This window comes from Ailuropoda melanoleuca, chromosome 3, assembly GCF_002007445.2.
Source record: "Ailuropoda melanoleuca isolate Jingjing chromosome 3, ASM200744v2, whole genome shotgun sequence".
Classification (NCBI taxonomy): domain Eukaryota; kingdom Metazoa; phylum Chordata; class Mammalia; order Carnivora; family Ursidae; genus Ailuropoda; species Ailuropoda melanoleuca.
Window position 1 is genome coordinate 67,823,390 of NC_048220.1, and position 3,857 is coordinate 67,827,246.

A 3,857-nucleotide genomic window follows, 5' to 3' on the forward strand; every position below is an offset into this window, starting at 1 on the left:
TTAAAAAAAAAAAAAAAGAGAGAGGCTGGAGTCTACCTCCCTCAGGCAGGCAGGGCCAAAGACAGGAGAACCAAGGGGGCTAAGTCAGTCTCAACCAGCTTCTGCTTGCAAATTCCCGGTGGGGGGTGAGAAGGAGCCGAGCAGCTAATGAAGCCTGAGCTGCCCATAAGTCCCCACCTTGCTTCAATTAGAATCACTTGGAGAGTTTTTAACCTAGATAAATTCCTGAGCTCTACTGTGGACCAATCAAATCAGAGTTTTGGGGGGTGGTGTGATGGCCAGGTGATATGAATAGACAACAGGGGTCAAGAATCACCATTCTAGCTGAACTCTTCCACGTGAAGATATGAAGCTCAAGGGAATATGGACACCTAACAGGAGCATGTCCAAGGACCTTAGGTCAAGCGGTGTCTAAAATGCCTTCCTTGGCCACACTTCTTTAAACACTAGACTATAATTCCAAATCCTCAGGGCATTTGAGCAACACCACAGCCCTGTCTTTTCTTTCCTTCCCTCACATGCAGAATTCTAGAAACTACAAACAAGGCCAAACAAAGGGATGAACTCACACTTGTGAACAGTTTTAGACACAAGGGAACTTGGTGGGATTTTTCATGTTTAACATGGAAAAGTGAACTTGTTAAAAACATTCTCTAAGCTGAAATACCAATCCATGTAAGTTTTCTTTCCTGCAGAGTTTTATCACATGGTATCTTTTATAGGAAAAGTCTGAAAATAAAATGGAAGAAAAATTACTGAAGCTTTCGAGCAAATTAGAGAATTTCATTAACACAGAGAAACAGGAAGCAGAACTAAGCAAAGTAAAGCATATAGAAAATAAACTGTCCAAAAAGATGAACCAACTGGAAAAGCACATCTGGGGTGAATTAGAGAAAATGCAGAGTGAATATCAATCAGGTGAGCAGACACCTTAATTAAGAACACTAGTCCTTGTTTACCCAATCCCTCAGAGTTGTCTACTTTGAGCTCATGGCCATGGATCAGTCTTGTCATTATTGATATCCTTCTGTATTTAATCTGACTTTTTTAAATATCCCACAGAATGTCAGCATACCATTGGAAGGTAAGTAAACAAGTTCACTTCCTTCATTCCAACTTGGCAGTGACGGTCACAAGCTTGCCAACGCTGTGAGGTTTTTTTTTTTCTAAGATCATAGACTCATAGAATTGTTAGACTTGCAAAGTCCTTGAGATCAAGACCTGACTTGTGGTAGTTCATGAAATTAGGACCTGAAATCAAATGTCTCTCATTGAACTGCAGGTAATGAGCCTGGACAGATGTCAGACTGGAGACCTGACCTTTAGAAGTGACAAAGAGAGATGAATTAACAGAGTCCGATATAATGACTGCTTTCCCTCTTAGGGAGGCTAATGGCAGCAGTGTCAAGCTGAGCTAACATCAAAGAGGATTAATTTGAAAGGCTCATCTAATTTGTCAAAGGGAAGGACATGGCTAGGTGCTGTGGTGCAGCCATCTGCCTCGAGTCACGATCCTGAGGGAATCACCAGGAACCAGAGGTTCCTTTATTAAAGAAACACCCATCTCATTTTCTGTCTTCTAGCTATCAAAAAATTCATGCAAATTCTCCCAAATTTTGGTCCTGTACAGAGATGCCTTGAAGGTGTCTAGGGAAGATGATAGGGTCTCATTCCGCTAGATGTTCCTAGCAAAATCGTAAAATTGCTGCCTGGAAATCTGACCCACGCTGCCCCTACCCCGCATCTCCCACTGCCAAATCAATATAATGAATTATCTGGCCAGGAATCATATCACTAGCTTAACTGGCCCTTCTTTTAGGGCCCTGTTTTCTACCTTGGCACCAGAGGTTTAATTATATTCATTCCATTAGTACATCCCCAGGATGAGCTAAAGAGGAATTTGTACTCTGTTTCTTCATTTTACTAACCTAGAATTCTAGCAAAGGGGAATTCCAAATTAATGGTGTGCTCCTTTATGCTTTTAATAAAAATGTGTTGAGACAGGACTATGTGAAAGGCCCAATGAATAAGAAATGGGCTGTACTCTAAGAAGCTCGAGGTCTGGTTAGTCTGTGGTCCAGAGTGACTAGACTTGCAGAAGAGAGACAAAGGGCCGGGGGTGGGGGTGCAGGGGAACAGCTGGTGGCAACTCCTTAGGTCCCTCAACAGATTACTTTCTGAGAAGTTTTAAAATCTCACCTGTGTTATCTTCAATTTGGTTAACAAGAATTTTTTTAAAAATCATCAAAATTTCTTATCAAAATACACAGAGAGAAGAAAATATTTTAAATTTCTTTCTTGAAATATAGAACTATTTTGTTATGCAATGTATTTGGGCAAGGAGGAGAGGAACTGAATTAAATTTTCACAGCGAAGCCAGACACAAGCTGAAACCCTACCAGTAATGCATCTTCATGACATATAAGAAATGGATTATTGTACATTTTTAGAATGGTCTTAATGGAATTTAATATGCTTTTAATTAAATGATCAATTATGGCAGAACTGATTAGCAACTTTTTTTTTAAGTTCCAATGTATTATTTAATTTAAGTGTACCTATTCTCATATCCTCTTCCAGGATTTAAATCGATTCACGACTCTCTCAGCTCCCTCCAACAAATACAGAAAACAAAGATGGATTTACAGAAATATAAAGTACAGAAAGACCTGAAGAAATTACAGCGTAAGATAGTGGAACTCCAGGAGGTATAAAACTTTTCAGTCATCTTTTTCACCAGCCAATATAGTGGTTTGTTGGTAAAAGTTGGAAAGAAGTTAGTATCTCTGGGGTATTTACTGCTTCTTAAATCTCTGTATTTCTTACCACCTTTTTAAGGAGATGAAATGTGCCAGAAAATCCAATAAAGAAAAGAAATTTATGATGTCTTCATTAATTTATTAATGAAAATGTTAAGGAATTTTTTACAGATATGGCTTTTTGTATTTTTATTTGCCTACAAATAAAAAAGAACACTCTACAAAACGTCCATCAACCAGTGAAGGGGCCTCGTGTAAACATAAAAGAAGGGCAGGAACTGCGGCAAACTGAAGACCGCTTACCCTGTCTATAAAAGACTAGCCGCCATGCACTTCTAGTTCATTATCAATATGTATCTAATCCATTAGTGCCCAAATTTTATTTTCCAAGAGGAACTAGAAATCAGGTTTTATATGAAACCATTTACAAGCATTAGCAACTAGTTCAAAATACCTACTGTATCTGTGGGGCAGATAAAACCAGCAGGCTGCCAAACTGCAACCTCCGATCCAGAGATTTTTGTTTGCTAACAATCCCAGTGTTTATAGCAAGTCTAACCTATGCATATAAAATTATTGATTCATTTGTATTCAATGTATCAGAACTATGAGCAAGTCAGAGCTAACCATGCAAAATAAGAGAATACACCAGGTTCTATGAGAAACATCTAACATAATTTGATCTAGGTGCCAAATTCAAATTAGTTACCTATAAAATGAAAATATTTCTAACTTCTCTAGATATAAATGTTAGATGTAGAGCCTGGTATTGGGTAGTAAAACCATTAAAAATAAAAATAAGCTATACGTGTCATACATGACCTGCTAGAACAAAGACTAATTTCTAATCACAGAGCATTTTGTAACCTGGCAAGAGGATGCCTTGCTTCGGACTTAAGTCTCTTGCCTTGGTTCAGGGAGAAGTGACAACTTCTCTACTAATAAAGTACAAATTTACCTTCCAAATAAAATTTTGACCACTGTCCACCTAATTTTTTAGTTATATGAAACATCTCTATTTGTTTTTATTAATTTACAAACAGCATCCTTGACTATATTGCAAAGGATTTTCATAGCAGAATTTAAGAGTTTAAAATG

The 3,857-nt window shown here is 38.0% G+C and overlaps 1 protein-coding gene across 1 annotated transcript in view; it reads left to right on the forward strand.

Annotated features, from left to right (window-relative positions):
• Positions 1–2,714, forward strand: part of FAM81B (family with sequence similarity 81 member B) — a 61,211-nt gene extending 58,497 nt beyond the window's left edge. Inside the window, 2 exon segments of the mRNA XM_011235567.3 lie at positions 723–918; positions 2,581–2,714. Coding sequence (XP_011233869.3) covers positions 723–918; positions 2,581–2,714 — 330 coding nt within the window.
• Positions 2,715–3,857: the final 1,143 nt, after the last annotated feature.